Here is an 18,324-nt window from a genome sequence, read left to right on the forward strand (position 1 = left end):
GGGATATGGTGTTGGTCCAGATGTGGTCTAGTAGGGAAACACTAGTCTCTGTAACTCTTGTAGGTTTTGTTACTGTTGGTAGCAACATGCAGTTACTCATAGTGTTTGTGAATTCAGTAACATGTGGGTCTTGGTCTTGTAGGAGATTTATATTGAAGTCACCTGAGAGTAGTAAGTGATCTTTGTTCATGCGTGCATCAGTTATCATACTTCCTAGGTTTTCACTAAAACGGCTAATGTTTGACTGTGGTACTCTGTAGATGTTTATCACTGTGAGAGGTTTTTGTAGGTATTTGGATTTGAATTTAGCTATTATATATTCCCCATGTTCATCCCTTGTGCAAGTATTAGTGATACATGTACATTCTAGTTGGTCTGAGTAGTATATAGCTGTGCCACCCCCTTGTTGATCTGGCCTACAGTTGTGTATGGCTGTGTAACCAGGAATGGCATAGACATCTGTAATATCAGGCTTTAGCCAGGTTTCGGTGGGAGTAATGATGGACATACTGGCATGCAGGGAATTTAGTAATGCTGTGAGGTCATCGTAATGTTTGCTTAAAGATCTGATATTGTAGTTAAAGACAGTTATGTTGTTGTTGGCTCTGAGAAGTGCCTTTGATTGTTCTGCTGTATATGGAAAAGGGCAGGGTACCTAGGGATTGGCAGAGAGTGTGCATAGTTCCTTTGTATAAAGGCAAAGGAGACCAAAGAGAGTGCAAAAATTATAGGGGGATAAGTCTGTTGAGTGTACCTGGTAAAGTGTATGGAAGAGTTGTATTGAAAGAATTAAGAGTAAGACGGAGAGTAAGAATAGCAGATAAACATGGAGGCTTTAGGAAAGGTAGGGGGTGTGTAGACCAAGTGTTTACAGTGAAACATGTAAGTGAACAGTATTTAGATAAGGCTAAAGAGGTTTTTGTGGCATTTATGGATTTGGAAAAGGTGTATGACATGGTGGATAGGGGGGGCAATGTGGCAGATGTTGCAGGTGTATGGTATAGGAGGTAGGTTACTGAAAGCAGTGAAGAGTTTTTACGAGGATACTGAGGCTCAAGTTACAGTATGTAGGAAAGAGGGAGATTATTTCCCAGTAAAAGTAGGCAGGCCTTAGACAAGGATGTGTGATGTCACCGTGGTTGTTCAATATATTTATAGATGGGGTTGTAAAAGAAGTGAATGCGAGGGTCTTGGCAAGAGGTGTGGAGTTAAAAGATAAAGAATCAAAGATGTAGTGGGAGTTGTCACAGTTGCTTTTTGCTGTTGACACTGTGCTCTTGGGAGATTCTGAAGAGAAGTTGCAGAGGTTGGTGGATGAATTTGGTAGGGTATGTAAAAGAAGAAAATTAAAAGTGAATATAGGAAAGAGTAAGGTTATGAGGATAACAAAAAGATTAGGTGATGAAAGATTGGATATCAGATTGGAGGGAGAGAGTATGGAGGAGGTGAATGTATTCAGATATTTGGGAGTGGACGTGTCAGCAAATGGGTCTATGAAAGATGAGGTGAATCATAGAATTGATGAGGGAAAAGGGTGAGCGGTGCACTTAAGAGTCTGTGGAGACAAAGAACTTTGTCCTTGGAAGCAAAGAGGGGAATGTATGAGAGTATAGGTTTACCATTGCTCTTATATGGGTGTGAAGCATGGGTGATGAATGTTGCAGCGAGGAGAAGGCTGGAGGCAGTTGAGATGTCATGTCTGAGGGCAGTGTGTGGTGTGAATATAATGCAGAGAATTCGTAGTATGGAAGTTAGGAGGAGGTGTGGGATTGCCAAAACTGTTGTCCAGAGGGCTTAGGGAGGGTTGTTGAGGTGGTTCGGACATGTCGAGAGAATGGAATGAAACAGAATGACTTCGAGAGTGTAGCAATCTGTAGTGGAGGGAAGGCGGGGTAGGGGTCGGCCTAGGAAAAGTTGGAGGGAGGGGGTAAAGGAGGTTTTGTGTGCGAGGGGCTTGGACTTACAGCAAGCATGCATGAGCGAATTTCATAGGAATGAATGGAGACAAATGGTTTTTAATACTTGACGTGCTGTTGGAGTGTGAGCAAAGTAACATTTATGAAGGGATTCAGGGAAACCGGCAGTCCTGGAGATGGGAAGTACGGTGTCTGCACTCTGAAGGAAGGGTGTTAATGTTGCAGTTTTACAGACTGTAGTGTAAAGCACCCTTCTGGCAAGACAGTGATGGAGTGAATGATGATGAAAGTTTTTCATTTTCAGGGCACCCTGTCTTGGTGGGAATCGGCCTGTGTGTTAATAAAAAAATAACTGTAATACCAAGGGTTTACTGTACTAAGTTTGTATTTGCTTCACAAAAAATTTTCAGCATCTTTCTTCTTCTTCTTTCAACATACCAGCTATATCCCACTGAGGCAGGGTAGCCCAAATGGAAAAACGAAAGTTTCTCCTTTTAAATTTAGTAATGTGTACAGGAGAAAGGGTTACTAGTCCCTTGCTACTGGCATTTTAGTCACCTCTTTCGACACGCATGGCATATGGAGGAAGAAAATTTCAACATATACTGTACTGTATCTTAAGTTATGTTGCCCAGGAATTTATACATTCCTTAGCATAGTTTTCATGATTGATTTTATAACTCTTCCATCTGGAACAGTCTTATAGGCCTGTTTTAGGCCAATTCTATTGCACAGTGTGACCCAATTCCTGGCTGTTTCACCTTCTATTCTATTGACTGAGCACAAGAAACTGTCCATTCAATTATCTACCTTAAAAAGTGCCCAGAAGTTAGTAATTTGGCTAATTTAACACAAAATTCAACTAATTCCAGTTAAAAACAGAACCCAAAATAAACACTATAAGTATCCCAGCCACAAAAGCAACATTTCCTCTTGTTATGGGACTATGGGACCCAACACATATTGATGTATTTAAGTAACAGTTACTCTGGAATACCTAATTATATTGAATTGATGGGGACACAGCACTTAATGGTCCTAAGGGCAGATCACTCTTAGGGGCTGAGAGGCAGTTGGGTCAAGCCTGTTTTTCTCAATATAATAGGTTTTACTATAGACACACACACACACACACACACACACACACACACACACACACACACACACACACACACACACACACACACACACACACACACACACACACACACACACACACACACACACACACACACACACACACACACACACACACAGGAGCTGTGAATCGACCCCTGCAACCACAAATAGGTGAGTACATATATTTAAATAAGTAGTTTATAAAGTTGTATTTCTTATTGTAAAAGTAAAATAAGGTGCGGTAGAATTGTAGTAACCAGAGAATTGTCCTTGGCAACAGTCTTTTGTTTTGGTGGGTGTGGGAGGAGCTTAGCTAGGCCCCTCCCTCTCTCTCACTCTCTCGTGGTTTTTCAAGATGGTAGGATGCACTGGTTCTTCTTCTTTCACATCTGGGGCACACATGATGCCCAGAAGTAAAAGAAGAAGAGCCAGTGCATCCTACCAGCTTGCCTAAATCCATAGTCAATAAAAAAACAAAGTTTTACCCTGTTTTTGGCTAATGAATTGTAACCAAGAATTGTTCATCATGGTTTAAACCCATCAAATAATTGAAGTAATGGGAGGAGGAGGTGGTTGTGGAACTTCTAGCCTTCCTCAGAAAAAAGCATAAAAAGTTGAATATTTCCACTACTTTAAGTCACTTCAGGTCTAAAACTGGCCAAAATTGTCTCCATTTTACTAGTGTGTGTTGTATATCATTACAACACATTACAACTACTGCTACTACTTGGAAGCTAGGAGGAGGGTGGGATACATTACAGAAGAAATTTTCTTTTAGTACTATTAATCACAATTCGCAGAAATTCATCATGTAAAAATATTAATTAGGAGTTAAAATGAAGTTAGTGTAATGGAAGGGAGGGTTCTGAGGTAATGAACAAGAAATCACAAATATGGCATTTATCAACTTGGTTGTGTGTCAACCCACTTAGAATGTTTTGTGTCCAGCCAGAATAGCTTGTAGAAAGCTTTAAATTATCTCTTAAAGTTTTCTCTTATCCTTTTTTGTGTCTTCCATGAAATCTCATTATGAATATCAGGTTCCCTGCGGTCTCCACGGACCCGTCGGCAGCGCACCACATCTCAGTCACAGCCATCACGAATTCGAGAGCCCATCTTGCGGGGTCGACGACGTACCATTTACACAGCTGGTAGACCTCCTTGGTACGATTGTCAGGGACAACTAGTTGAACCATTTGTTATAGGTGAGTTGCATTGAAACTACTCTGCAGGTACAGTATTTTAAGTTTTTCTCTGTTTATTCATTGAATATAACAAAAGTAATCTTTAGTTGTATAAAAATTAAATTTCGTTTGTATGTGGGGAGAGAGAAAAAAAAGGATTATCTTCTTCCCAATATCCTGCATTTTCCCTGTCGTATTCACTTTTTTGCCATTGTGTCTTGCCACACATTTCACAAGTCTTTTCTTCCACATTTAGTATTATTGACTGTGGCACAGGTATAGCATATAGCTTTTCTGTTGTGACTATCTTGGATTTTTTCTAGGTATAGGTACATGCAGTAAAACTTCCTATATCCGTCTGTATTGGAGCCAAGACCCAAATGAGTATGCATTCTGGTTTACGATTTTACTCCCATAGAAAGATCAAAAACATATACAGTGGTACCTCGAGTTATGAACTTAATTTGTTCCAGAAGGCTGTTCGAGTGCCGTTACTGAACGAATTTGTTTCCACAAGGAATAATGTATATTAGTCTAGTCCATTTCAGACCCTCAAAAATACACTTACAAAAGCACTTACAAAAATACACTTACAAAAGCACTTACAAAAATACACTTACAAAAGCACTTACAAAAATACACTTACAAAAGCACTTACAAAAATACACTCACATAATTGTTCGAGTTGGGAGCTGTTCGAAACTTGAGGTACCACTGTACTGTACAATACTTTTATGCAAAAGTAAATCTTGATTTAGCAGACTAATAGGGAGGGGAATGGGTGGCAGGTAATGACATTTGTGATGGACAGAGATGTGATTACTGTATTTTGATGTGATTGTAACAATAATAGACAATTATGTGAGTAGTTAATGGTCCAAGTTGGACTGAAATATTGTCATAAGTTTCTTTCTCATGTGTGCAGATTGTTTGTGTAATGTGCAATGAACTCTGATGCTTTCAAAGCAGTTCATTCAGTGGATTTTGTCCCATATCGAGGTTTGTTAAGGAGGATATGTTTATTATTTTCAGCTTCACTTTATTACTCATATTTTTTTTATTATAATGGAAGCCATTTTGTAACTCATCTTTGCATTTTTTCTATCTTGCCCATATTTTTTTTTTAGGTTGGACCATCATTGCATATTCCAATTTAAGCCTAACATACATTATGAAAAGTTGTTTAATATTTCCCATATATCTATTATTTTTTTTCATTAACACATTGGCTGTTTCCCACCAAGGCAGGGTGACTCAAAAAAGAAGAAACACTTTAGTCATCATTCACTCCATCACTGTCTTGCCAGAGGCACACCTACACTACAGTTAAAAAAAAAAAATGCAGCATCAACACCCCTCCTTCAGAGTGTAGGCACTGTACTTCCCACCACCAGGACCCAAGTCCTGCTTGCTGGTTTCCCTGAATCCCTTCATAAATGTTACTTTGCTCACACTTCAACAGCATGTCAAGTCATTAAAGACCATTTGTCTCCACTCGCTCTTATCATGCACGCTTGCTGGAAGTCCAAGCCCCTCACACACAGAACCTCCTTTACCCCCTCCCTCCAACCTTTTTTAGACTGACTCCTGCCCCGCCTTCCTTCCACTACAGATTTATACACTTACCAGGTCATTCTATTTTGTTCCATCCTCTCTAAATGTCCAAACCATCTCAACAACCTCTCCTCAGCCCTCTGGATATATCTGTTGGGTATTTTAAATTATGCCAGTGAAGCATACAGTGTAGGTTTCTCATAGTTTCACTTATATGATATACTGCAGTACTCTTTTGTCCATTATGGCTTCTAGACCCCTGATGCTTGTGGCATCTCGTATTCAGTGTTTAATCTATCATATTTGTGTTAATTTTAAGTAACTAGCACTTACTGACTTCTCTTGTATCCTAGTCTGTTGCTTTACTACTTTACAAATACAAGCTTTCTCTGTTATTTTAGCACTGCTGTATTCTTCACCTACAACTGTGGCCCCTTGGTCTTCCTGTTAATTGTGCTAGAAAATCTTTTCATCTATGCTTTAAAATGAAAAGATAATATGTATTGTAAAATACAAAGAAGGCATCCAGAATTTTTATGAGGCTTTATGATATATGAATAGTGCTGTTTAATGTATTAATCCTTTCACTGTCTCTTAAGTTGATATAAATTATTGACACCAATGTCATTCATGTAGATCTATGTTTTGAGCTCTTCTCACTCGAATAAGCTGAGCAGTAAATTTTGGTCTAGACATGAGAGATTGGGTCTGCGCGATGATTGTGTATGGTATAGAAAAATCCTGCCCCATGCAGTACATGATGGTAAAAACAAACCATTTGATAGTACAATGGAACCTTGGTATGTGACCTTAATTCATTCCAGAAGGCTGTTCAAGTGCCACTCTGCTTGAGTATCAAACAAGTTCTTCCCAACTAATTTTCTGTTTGGTTGGCTGTTATCTCTAATCATCGTAGGCCCCAAGGTGACTTATTTATACAAATAATACAAAAAAAAATATGCGAAGAAACACGAAATAGTTTACAGCGAAGTTCTGGCAGGTCGTATTTGTTTGGTCGAGTGCTGAGCATTGTTTAAGTAGGGAGCTGGTCATATACTGAGGTTCCACTGTATTGAAATACCACTAAAGCAGAAATGAATTTGGTTGGTTTCAGGACTCTTAGTAGCTTGAAATTGGGTTCAAAGTAGATGATATATTTGATTTTTATGATTTTCCTGGGGATGGATAATGCTGCCTTCCCTCTCCCAGTGCCCTCCAGTGTGTTTTATGGGGTTTTACTAAGCATGATTCAATTATTGAGATGCCATCATTCCCAGTTATATTTTATTATCCAAGAAATAGGGTAAATCTTTGAGTTTTTTTGTGATGATGATGAATTCAATATGGAATGCAAGTATAATATAGAAGAGGCCTAGGAACATGATAAATGAAAAGAGGAAATGTTGTTTTAGTGCCTGGAATGTCCACAGTGCTTATTTTGGACTCTTCGTAATTTAAAATTTTTTGAATTTTGCATAAAGTTGGCCAAATTTCTGAATTCTGTGCACTTTATAGAGTAGTTTTGATAGATGAATAGGCAGTTTCTTGTGCTTAATCAGTAGAACAGAAGGAATGCTAGTGGAATAGCTAAGAATTTGGTTGAATTGTGCAGTGCAGTTGGCTTAAAATAGGTCTCAGTGAGAAAAATCTCCAATGCATAAATTGTGTCCAGACCATTAAGTTTGCTCCTGCTTAATTCCATTAGTTTTCCATCAGATCTTATATTTTTGGTGTCAATACCTTCAGAAAAAGATTCTCTGCCATTTCAGAAGAATTTTTTTTTCTAAATATGGACACTGTGAGCACTTTTAATTTCAGAAGTTTGGACAGTGAAACGGTTAAACTACATGTAATGTTATAATACAGTAAATAGTTGCATTGCAGTATGAATATTTGTATAAAATGTGTCCCATGTGACTCAAGGGAGTTTTACAGCATTTCAAATCATTTTGACTTTAAAAAGAAATGGCTTCTTAATATTGTTTACATATCTTTATCATCCTCTAGCTTCAATTTTCAAAGAGGAAAGCATTATTTGAAGCATTTTCTTTGAGGTGTGTGTGGTGGGAGTGCCTCAGGGAAGACAACAGTAGCAAGGAAAATTATTGAAGAACTGGATGTACCTTGGGTTACACTACTTTCCCTTGACTCTTTCTATAAGGTAGGTAATTAGATTCTCCAGTCTTGTGTGTCTATAAGAGATGGAATTTAAATAACTTGACTATTTTATCCAATAGAAATATTAATTTTTATTTTGTAGCTATGAAAATTAACATTATATGTGCTGTACTTTTAACAGGTAGTCTAGAACTTGAAGGCTAAATTAAATTCTTATAGTTTAATTATTATTGTTTTGTATAAAATTGCAAAATATAATATAACAGTATTCATAAGTTATGATTATATCCATGGGGAAGTGGAAAAGAATTCCTCCTCTGTAAGCCATGCGTGTCATAAGAGGCGACGATAATGCTTTGAGCAAGGGGCTAGTAACCCTTTCTCCTGTATGTATTAATAAATTTAAAAATGGAACTTTTATTTTTCTTCTTGGGCCACCTTCCTTGTTGGGATATGGCCAGTTTGTTGAAAGGAGTGATTGGTGGAATGATGAAGTAAAGGGTGTGATAAAAGAGAAAAAGGTAGCTTATGAGAGGTTTTTACAAAGCAGAAGTGTTATAAGAAGAGCAGAGTATATGGAGAGTAAAAAAGAAAGGTGAAGAGAGTGGTGAGAGAGTGCAAAAGGGGAGCAGATGATAGAGTGGGAGAGGCAATGTCAAGAAAGTTTAGTGAAAATAAGAAAAAATTTTAGAGTGAGTTAAACAAGTTAAGAAAGCCTAGGGAAAGTATGGATTTGTCAGTTAAAAACAGAGTAGGGGAGTTAGTATTAGGTAGATGGCGAGAATATTTTGAGGAACTTTTAAATGTTGAGGAAGAAAGGGAGGCGGTAATTTCATGCACTGGCCAGGGAGGTATACCATCTTTTAGGAGTGAAGAAGAGCAGAATGTAAGTGTGGTGCAGGTACGTGAGGCATTACGTAGAATGAAAGGGGGTAAAGCAGCTGGAACTGATGGGATCGTGACAGAAATGTTAAAAGCAGGGGGGGATATAGTGTTGGAGTGGTTGGTGCTTTTGTTTAATAAATGTATGAAAGAGGGGAAGGTACCTAGGGATTGGCAGAGAGCATGTATAATCCCTTTATATAAAGGGAAAGGGGACAAAAGAGATTGTAAAAATTATAGGGGAATAAGTTTACTGAGTATACCAGGAAAATTATACGGTAGGGTTATAATTGAAAGAATTAGAGGTAAGACAGAATGTAGGATTGCGGATGAGCAGGGAGGCTTCAGAGTGGGTAGGGGATGTGTAGATCAAGTGTTTACATTGAAGCATATATGTGAACAGTATTTAGATAAAGGTAGGGAAGTTTTTATTGCATTTATGGATTTAGAAAAGGCATATGATAAAGTGGATAGAGGAGCAATGTGGCAGATGTTGCAAGTATATGGAATAGGTGGTAAGTTACTAAATGCTGTTAAGAGTTTTTATGAGGATAGTGAGGCTCAGGTTAGGGTGTGTAGAAGAGAGGGAGAATACTTCCCGGTAAAAGTAGGTCTTAGACAGGGATGTGTAATGTCACCATGGTTGTTTAATATATTTATAGATGGGGTTGTGAAAGAAGTAAATGCTAGGGTGTTTGGGAGAGGGGTGGGATTAAATTATGGGGAATCAAATTCTAAATGGGAATAGACACAGTTACTTTTTGCTGATGATACTGTGCTTATGGGAGATTCTAGAGAAAAATTGCAAAGGTTAGTGGATGAGTTTGGGAATGTGTGTAAAGGTAGAAAGTTGAAAGTGAACATAGAAAAGAGTAAGGTGATGAGGGTATCAAATGATTTAGATAAAGAAAAGTTGGATATCAAATTGGGGAGGAGGAGTATGGAAGAAGTGAATGTTTTCAGATACTTGGGAGTTGACGTGTCGGCGGATGGATTTATGAAGGATGAGGTTAATCATAGAATTGATGAGGGAAAAAAGGTGAGTGGTGCTTTGAGGTATATGTGGAGTCAAAAAACGCTATCTATGGAGGCAAAGAAGGGAATGTATGAAAGTATAGTAGTACCAACACTCTTATATGGGTGTGAAGCTTGGGTGGTAAATGCAGCAGCGAGTAGATGGTTGGAGGCAGTGGAGATGTCCTGTCTAAGGGCAATGTGTGGTGTAAATATTATGCAGAAAATTCGGAGTGTGGAAATTAGGAGAAGGTGTGGAGTTAATAAAAGCATTAGTCAGAGGGCAGAAGAGGGGTTGTTGAGGTGGTTTGGTCATTTAGAGAGAGTGGATCAAAGTGTATCTTTATATGTATATGCTTCTAAACTGTTGTATTCTGAGCACCTCTGCAAAAACAGTGATAATGTGTGAGTGTGGTGAAAGTGTTGAATGATGATAAAAGTATTTTCTTTTTGGGGATTTTCTTTCTTTTTTGCGTCACCCTGCCTCGGTGGGAGACGGCCGACTTGTTGAAAAAAAAAAATATATATACATATATATATATATATATATATATATATATATATATATATATATATATATATATATATATATACAGTGGACCCCCGCATACCGCACGCATCGCATACCGTACAATCCGCATACCGCTCGCTTTTTTCGCAAAAATTTTGCCTCGCATACCGCCCAAAAACCCGCTCACCGCTCTTCGTCTGAGACGCATCCAATGTGCGGCCTGAGCCACACTCACATGTTCCGCAGGTGGCATTGTTTACCAGGCAGCCTCCGCGGTAACATCCAAGCATACAATCGGAACATTTCGTATTATTACAGTGTTTTTGGTGATTTTTTCTGGAAAATAAGTGGGCCCCAAGAAAGCTTCTAGTGACAACCCTACAGCAATAAGGGTGAGAATTACTATAGAGATGAAGAAAAAGATCATTGATAAGTATGAAAGTGGAGTACGTGTCTCCGAGCTGGCCAGGTTGTATAATAAACCCCAATCAACCATCGCTACTATTGGTGGTACAGCTGCTGCTGCTGCTGTACCACCATCAGCTGCTGCTGCACTGTCAGCTGCTGCTGCACTGTCAGCTGCTGCTGCACTGTCAGCTGCTGCTGCTGTTGTACCACCGTCAGCTGCTGCTGCTGCTGTAGTACTGTCTGCTGCTGCTGTAGCATTGTCTGCTGCTGCTGTAGCATCGTCTGCTGCTGCTGTAGCATCGTCTGTATTACAACCCAGGATTCCAAATGGCCTGTTACCCCGGGAGTAATGGGAGCAAATAAACACAGTAGAAAAAGTTTAGACTTATATTATCCTTCACCAGTTTAGAACAGCAATATGTACACTATGTACAGTGATAAGTATAGTGCACTCCACGGTAAGCAAAGCAGTAATAGAAGCCACAAGATAGCAGACCGTGCTTCAACCAGCTCTAGAATGGGAATGACAAGGGCAGACAGGAGAGCGGTACCCACATAACCTCTGCGATTGCCAAAACCATCTTCTTATTGGCTAGAACCTGGTCACTAGTTGAACGACGGGGCCCCATCATCAACTCTTAGCAACCTGGTTCACTGGTTGGGGGAGATAGCCTGTAAATGAGGGTGTGTACATGCGCCGAATAAAGGTTACGTACTCTTTGCATGCCACAGTCTGCTGCTGCTGTAGCATCGTCTGCTGCTGCTGTAGCATCGTCTGTTGCTGCTGTAGCATCGTCTGCTGCTGCTGTAGCATCGTCTGTTGCTACTGTAGCATCGTCTGTTGCTGCTGTACCATCGTCAGCTGCTGCTGCTGCTGTAGCACCGTTGTTGGTGTGGCTTATTGAGAATACCAAGAAACAATTAACCCCAGAGGATTTGCCACCCAGGATAACCCAAAAAAGTCAGTGTCATCGAAGACTGTCTAACTTATTTCCATTGGGGTCCTTAATCTTGTCTCCCAGGATGCAACCCACACCAGTCGACCAACACCCAGGTGAACAGGGAAAAATGCCTGGAACTAGTGCTCATATTGGTGAATTTAAAGCCAGCAAAGGTTGGTTTGAGAGATTTAAGAATCGTAGTGGCATACACAGTGTGATAAGGCCTGTTCTGGAAGAAAATGCCAAACAGGACCTACAGTACTCAGGAGGAAAAGGCACTCCCAGGACACACTGTCTCATCAGTCATTGCTGCATCTTCAATAAAGGTAAGTGTCATTTATTCTTCATTTAGTAGAGTAGTACATGCACAATATATATTGTGCATGTACTACTCTACTATTGTGCATGTATCCTTCTCTTTGTGTGTAGGAAAATGTATATTTCATGTGGTAAATTTTTTTTTTTCATACTTTTGGGTGTCTTGCACGGATTAATTTGATTTCCATTATTTCTTATGGGGAAAATTCATTCGCATACCGAACATTTCGCATAACAATCAGCCCTCTTGCACGGATTAAAGTCGCTATGCGGGGGTCCACTGTATATATATATATATACATTATATATATATATTTATATATATACATATATATATATTTATATATATACAAATTTTTTTTTTTTTTTTTTCAACAAGTCGGTCGTCTCCCACCGAGGCAAGGTGACCCAAAAAAAAAAGAAAGAAAATTCCCAAAAAGAAAATACTTTCATCATCATTCAACACTTTCACCACACACACATTATCACTGCTTTTGCAGAGGTGCTCAGAATACAACAGTTTAGAAGCATATACGTATAGAGATACACAACATATCCCTCCAAACTGCCAATATCCCAAACCCCTCCTTTAAAGTGCAGGCATTGTACTTCCCATTTCCAGGACTCAAGTCCGACTATATGAAAATAACCGGTTTCCCTGAATCCCTTCACTAAATATTACCCTGCTCACACTCCAACAGATCGTCAGGTCCCAAGTATCATTCGTCTCCATTCACTCCTATCTAACACGCTCATGCACGCTTGCTGGAAGTCCAAGCCCCTCACCCACAAAACCTCCTTTACCCCCTCTTTCCAACCCTTTCGAGAACGACCCCTACCCCTCTTACCTTCCCCTATAGATTTATATGCTTTCCATGTCATTCTACTTTGATCCATTCTCTCTAAATGACCAAACCACCTCAACAACCCCTCTTCTGCCCTCTGACTAATGCTTTTATTAACTCCACACCTTCTCCTAATTTCCACACTCCGAATTTTCTGCATAATATTTACACCACACATTGCCCTTAGACAGGACATCTCCACTGCCTCAAACTGTCTCCTCGCTGCTGCATTTACCACCCAAGCTTCACATCCATATAAGAGTGTTGGTACTACTATACTTTCATACATTCCCTTCTTTGCCTCCATAGATAACGTTTTTTGACTCCACATATACCTCAACGCACCACTCACCTTTTTTCCCTCATCAATTCTATGATTAACCTCATCCTTCATAAATCCATCCGCCGACACGTCAACTCCCAAGTATCTGAAAACATTCACTTCTTCCATACTCCTCCTCCCCAATTTGATATCCAATTTTTCTTTATCTAAATCATTTGATACCCTCATCACCTTACTCTTTTCTATGTTCACTTTCAACTTTCTACCTTTACACACATTCTCAAACTCATCCACTAACCTTTGCAATTTTTCTTTAGAATCTCCCATAAGCACAGTATCATCAGCAAAAAGTAACTGTGTCAATTCCCATTTTGAATTTGATTTCCCATAATTTAATCCCACTCCTCTCCCGAACACCCTAGCATTTACTTCTTTTACAACCCCATCTATAAATATATTAAACAACCATGGTGACATTACACATCCCTGTCTAAGACCTACTTTTACCGGGAAGTATTCTCCCTCTCTTCTACACACCCTAACCTGAGCCTCACTATCCTCATAAAAGCTCTTTACAGCATTTAGTAACTTACCACCTATTCCATATACTTGCAACATCTGCCACATTGCTCCTCTATCCACTCTATCATATGCCTTTTCTAAATCCATAAATGCAATAAAAACTTCCCTACCTTTATCTAAATACTGTTCACATATATGCTTCAATGTAAACACTTGATCTACACATCCCCTACCTACTCTGAAACCTCCTTGCTCGTCCGCAATTCTACATTCTGTCTTACCTCTAATTCTTTCAATTATAACCCTACCGTATACTTTTCCTGGTATACTCAGTAAACTTATTCGTCTATAATTTTTACAATCTCTTTTGTCCCCTTTCCCTTTATATAAAGGGACTATACATGCTCTCCGCCAATCCCTAGGTACCTTCCCCTCTTTCATACATTTATTAAACAAAAGTACCAACCACTCCAACACTATATCCCCCCCTGCTTTTAACATTTCTGTCATGATCCCATCAGTTCCAGCTGCTTTACCCCCTTTCATTCTACGTAATGCCTCACGTACCTCCACCACACTTACATTCTGCTCTTCTTCACTCCTAAAAGATGGTATACCTCCCTGGCCAGTGCATGAAATTACCGCCTCCCTTTCTTCCTTAACATTTAAAAGTTCCTCAAAATATTCTCGCCATCTACCTAATACCTCCCTCTCCCCATCTACTAACTCCCCTACTCTGTTTTTAACTGACAAATCCATACTTTCCCTAGGCTTTCTTAACTTGTTTAACTCACTCCAAAATTTTTTCTTATTTTCATTAAAATTTCTTGACAGTGCCTCTCCCACTCTTTCATCTGCTCTCCTTTTGCACTCTCTCACCACTCTCTTCACCTTTCTTTTACTCTCCATATACTCTGCTCTTCTTATAACACTTCTGCTTTGTAAAAACCTCTCGTAAGCTACCTTTTTCTCTTTTATCACACCCTTTACTTCATCATTCCACCAATCACTCCTCTTTCCTCCTGCCCCCACCCTCCTATAACCACAAACTTCTGCCCCACATTCTAATACTGCATTTTTAAAACTATTCCAACCCTCTTCAACCCCCCCACTACTCATCTTTGCACTAGCCCACCTTTCTGCCAATAGTCGCTTATATCTCGCCCGAACTTCCTCCTCCCTTAGTTTATATACTTTCACCTCCCTCTTACTTGTTGTTGCCACCTTCCTCTTTTCCCATCTACCTCTTACTCTAACTGTAGCTACAACTAAATAATGATCCGATATATCAGTTGCCCCTCTATAAACATGTACATCCTGGAGCCTACCCATCAACCTTTTATCCACCAATACATAATCTAACAAACTACTTTCATTACGTGCTACATCATACCTTGTATATTTATTTATCCTCTTTTTCATAAAATATGTATTACTTATTACCAAATTTCTTTCTACACATAGCTCAATTAAAGGCTCCCCATTTACATTTACCCCTGGCACCCCAAAATTACCTACTACTCCCTCCATAACATTTTTACCCACTTTAGCATTGAAATCCCCAACCACCATTACTCTCACACTTGATTCAAAACTCCCCACGCATTCACTCAACATTTCCCAGAATCTCTCTCTCTCCTCTACACTTCTCTCTTCTCCAGGTGCATACACGCTTACTATAACCCACTTTTCACATCCAATCTTTATTTTACTCCACATAATCCTTGAATTTATACATTTGTAGTCCCTCTTTTCCTGCCATAGCTTATCCTTCAACATTATTGCTACTCCTTCTTTAGCTCTAACTCTATTTGAAACCCCTGACCTAATCCCATTTATTCCTCTCCATTGAAACTCTCCCACCCCCTTCAGCTTTGTTTCACTTAAAGCCAGGACATCCAGTTTCTTCTCATTCATAACATCCACAATCATCTCTTTCTTATCATTTGCACAACATCCACGCACATTCAGACTTCCCACTTTGACAATTTTCTTCTTCTTATTCTTTTTAGTAATCTTTACAGGAAAAGGGGTTACTAGCCCATTGTTCCCGGCATTTTAGTTGACTTTTACAACACGCATGGCTTACGGAGGAAAGATTCTTATTCCACTTCCCCATGGATATAAAAGGAAAAGTAATAAGACCAAGAACTATTAAGATAAAATCAAAGAAAACTCAGATGAGTGTGTATAAATAAACGTGTACATGTATGTGTAGTGTGACCTAAGTGTAAGTAGAAGTAGTATATATATATATATATATATATATATATATATATATATATATATATATATATTTCTTCTTCTTTCTTTCAACAAACCGGCCGTATCCCACCAAGGTGGGGTAGCCCAAAAGGAAAAATGAAAGTTTCTCCTTTTACATTTAGTAATATATACAGGAGAAGGGGTTACTAGCCCCTTGCTCCCGGCATTTTAGTCGCCTCTTACAACACGCATAGCTTACGGAGGAAGAATTCTGTTCCACTTCCCCATGGAGATAAGAGGAAATAAACAAGAACTAGAAAGAAAATAGAAGAAAACCAAGATGGGTGTGTACATATATGTTTGTACATGTATGTGTAGTGTGACCTAAGTGTCAGTAGAAGTAGCAAGACGTACCTGAAATCTTGCATGTTTATGAGACAAAAAAAGACACCAGCAATCCTACCATCATGTAAAACAATTACAGGCTTCTGTTTTACACTCACTTGGCAGGACGGTAGTACCTCCCTGGGTGGTTGCTGTCTACCAACCTACTACCTATAATATATATATATATATATATATATATATATATATATATATATATATATATATATATATATATATATATATATATATATATATGTATATATATATATATATATATATATATATATATATATATATATATATATATATATATATATATATATATATATATATATATATATATAGGTAGTAGGTTGGTAGACAGCAACCACCCAGGGAAGTACTATCGTCCTGCCAGATGACTGTGAAACAAAAACCTGTAACTGTTTTGCATGATGGTAGGATTGCTGGTTTCTTTTTCAGTCTCATAAACACGCTAGATAACAGGGATATCTTGCTACTCCTACTTACACTTTGGTCACACTTCACAGACACGCACATGCATATATATATACGTACATCTAGGTTTTTCTCCTTTTTCTAAATAGCTCTTGTTCTTCTTTATTTCTTCTATTGTCCATGGGGAAGTGGAAAAGAATCTTTCCTCCGTAAGCCATGCGTGTCGTATGAGGCGACTAAAATGCCGGGAGCAATGGGCTAGTAACCCCTTCTCCTGTAGACATTTACTAAAAAAGAGAAGAAGAAAAACTTTATAGAACTGGGATGCTTAAATGTGCGTGGATGTAGTGCGGATGACAAGAAACAGATGATTGCTGATGTTATGAATGAAAAGAAGTTGGATGTCCTGGCCCTAAGCGAAACAAAGCTGAAGGGGGTAGGAGAGTTTCAGTGGGGGGAAATAAATGGGATTAAATCTGGAGTATCTGAGAGAGTTAGAGCAAAGGAAGGGGTAGCAGTAATGTTAAATGATCAGTTATGGAAGGAGAAAAGAGAATATGAATGTGTAAATTCAAGAATTATGTGGATTAAAGTAAAGGTTGGATGCGAGAAGTGGGTCATAATAAGCGTGTATGCACCTGGAGAAGAGAGGAATGCAGAGGAGAGAGATTTTGGGAGATGTTAAGTGAATGTATAGGAGCCTTTGAACCAAGTGAGAGAGTAATTGTGGTAGGGGACCTGAATGCTAAAGTAGGAGAAACTTTTAGAGAGGGTGTGGTAGGTAAGTTTGGGGTGCCAGGTGTAAATGATAATGGGAGCCCTTTGATTGAACTTTGTATAGAAAGGGGTTTAGTTATAGGTAATACATATTTTAAGAAAAAGAGGATAAATAAGTATACAAGATATGATGTAGGGCGAAATGACAGTAGTTTGTTGGATTATGTATTGGTAGATAAAAGACTGTTGAGTAGACTTCACGATGTACATGTTTATAGAGGGGCCACAGATATATCAGATCACTTTCTAGTTGTAGCTACACTGAGAGTAAAAGGTAGATGGGATACAAGGAGAATAGAAGCATCAGGGAAGAGAGAGGTGAAGGTTTATAAACTAAAAGAGGAGGCAGTTAGGGTAAGATATAAAGAGCTATTGGAGGATAGATGGGCTAATGAGAGCATAGGCAATGGGGTCGAAGAGGTATGGGGTAGGTTTAAAAATGTAGTGTTAGAGTGTTCAGCAGAAGTTTGTGGTTACAGGAAAGTGGGTGCAGGAGGGAAGAGGAGCAATTGGTGGAATGATGATGTAAAGAGAGTAGTAAGGGAGAAAAAGTTAGCATATTAGAAGTTTTTACAAAGTAGAAGTGATGCAAGGAGGGAAGAGTATATGGAGAAAAAGAGAGAGGTTAAGAGAGTGGTGAAGCAATGTAAAAAGAGAGCAAATGAGAGAGTGGGTGAGATGTTATCAACAAATTTTGTTGAAAATAAGAAAAAGAAAGCCCAGAGAACAAATGGATTTGTCAGTTAAAAATAGGAGAGGAGAGTTATTAAATGGAGAGTTAGAGGTATTGGGAAGATGGAGGGAATATTTTGAGGAATTGTTAAATGTTGATGAAGATAGGGAAGCTGTGATTTCGTGTATAGGGCAAGGAGGAATAACATCTTGTAGGAGTGAGGAAGAGC

At 38.9% G+C, this 18,324-nt stretch overlaps 1 protein-coding gene across 8 annotated transcripts in view; it reads left to right on the plus strand.

Annotated features, from left to right (window-relative positions):
- Nucleotides 1–18,324, plus strand: part of l(2)k01209 (lethal (2) k01209) — a 268,161-nt gene that overhangs the window by 29,021 nt on the left and 220,816 nt on the right. For all 8 annotated transcript variants that reach the window (XM_070096203.1, XM_070096201.1, XM_070096202.1 and 5 more), the window contains exons 3-4: nt 4,076–4,240; nt 7,828–7,934. In XM_070096203.1, coding sequence (XP_069952304.1) covers nt 4,076–4,240; nt 7,828–7,934 — 272 coding nt within the window. The remainder of the gene's footprint in view (nt 1–4,075; nt 4,241–7,827; nt 7,935–18,324) is intronic.

The sequence above is a fragment of the Cherax quadricarinatus genome, chromosome 52 (assembly GCF_038502225.1).
Source record: "Cherax quadricarinatus isolate ZL_2023a chromosome 52, ASM3850222v1, whole genome shotgun sequence".
Classification (NCBI taxonomy): Eukaryota; Metazoa; Arthropoda; class Malacostraca; order Decapoda; family Parastacidae; genus Cherax; species Cherax quadricarinatus.